The sequence below is a fragment of the Penaeus monodon genome, chromosome 21 (assembly GCF_015228065.2).
Source record: "Penaeus monodon isolate SGIC_2016 chromosome 21, NSTDA_Pmon_1, whole genome shotgun sequence".
Lineage (NCBI taxonomy): Eukaryota > Metazoa > Arthropoda > Malacostraca > Decapoda > Penaeidae > Penaeus > Penaeus monodon.
Genome location: NC_051406.1, coordinates 14,158,762 through 14,159,921, shown reverse-complemented (window position 1 = coordinate 14,159,921; position 1,160 = coordinate 14,158,762). Strand labels below are relative to the sequence as shown.

At 33.2% G+C, this 1,160-nt stretch overlaps 1 protein-coding gene across 1 annotated transcript in view; it reads right to left on the bottom strand.

The window, feature by feature from the left end:
- LOC119586251 (RUN domain-containing protein 1-like) overlaps nt 1-1,160 on the bottom strand; it is an 8,728-nt gene that overhangs the window by 6,264 nt on the left and 1,304 nt on the right. The window contains 1 exon segment of the mRNA XM_037934956.1: nt 86-229. Coding sequence (XP_037790884.1) covers nt 86-229 — 144 coding nt within the window.

Sequence of the window (1,160 nt, the reverse complement as noted above, 5' to 3'; positions counted from 1 at the left end):
TTTAAGCAATGCCTAACTACACTTGTCAGCTAGCCATAGAAATAGCTAAAATAAGATCATTTCACTAGTCAACAGCTATACTTACGTGCTCGCTCACAGTTGACTTTCTCCGAGCATTTGCCTCTCGTAAGTCTGGAATCCCCCTGTTGGCAAACTCCTCAAGCTCATGAAGGAGTTTTTCTTTCTCATCTGGGGAAGCATCTACAATCTGCTTCAATCTGAACTGCACCTGAAAGACAAATATGGTATGCTTAGTTTCCAATAGTATTCTTTTCAATATTATTTCCATCTCTTTAAGCACTAGCTAAAGTAAACTGCACACACTTTGCTCATTCCTTAATGGAAAAAGAAAAAAAAAGTTATATGTGAATTACTACTAATGGGAGTGTGCACTAACATTAACAATTACAAAAATAACAGTAAATAAATAGACCACTTAATCATACATCTATTTTTCAGGCAATGGAGGTACAATAATATATTGTTATACTCTTATCACGTGCCGCAGCATATAATTACCAATTCAAAATCAATGTACTCATATAATCCTCAACAATTTTCTTTTTCAGAACTGCTTACACTGCCTAACAACAGCTGTAATATTAATCTTTGTTTAATACAGGAAAACTATGAAAATAAAACTTAAATTCACGTCTTAACAGATCATAAAACAAAATCCATAAAGATCCCAAACCTGTGAAATGTAACATGTAAATATGCAAACTGATCTCTAGAACACCATTCCATGGCATAGCACAAATACAGAAGAGGAAACAAATTAAATAATACCTAAAATAAGAAAAGGAATAAAGAAGGAGGTTAAAAAGAAGCAACAGCTGAAGAGGTAACAAGAAAAAGGAATCCAAATAATCTCAATTAATGTTTGCTTATGCAAAGCTACCAATGGTAACTCCTCTATAAACAGCTCTCTAATAAGGTTTAAATAACTGTAAACATGAAGGGAATCTTGAATAGGATTCATCAGCATGGAGTAATTGATCAAGACTGTACAAATATTCACTTTATAAGGATTCAGAACCAGCAAAGGGAAATATTCTACACTTTTAATTTGGTATGTCAGTATCTGGATAACATTCACCTTTTATATCTACATTCTAAAATTGACAGAAACATCCATCCACAAACACAGACAGACACAC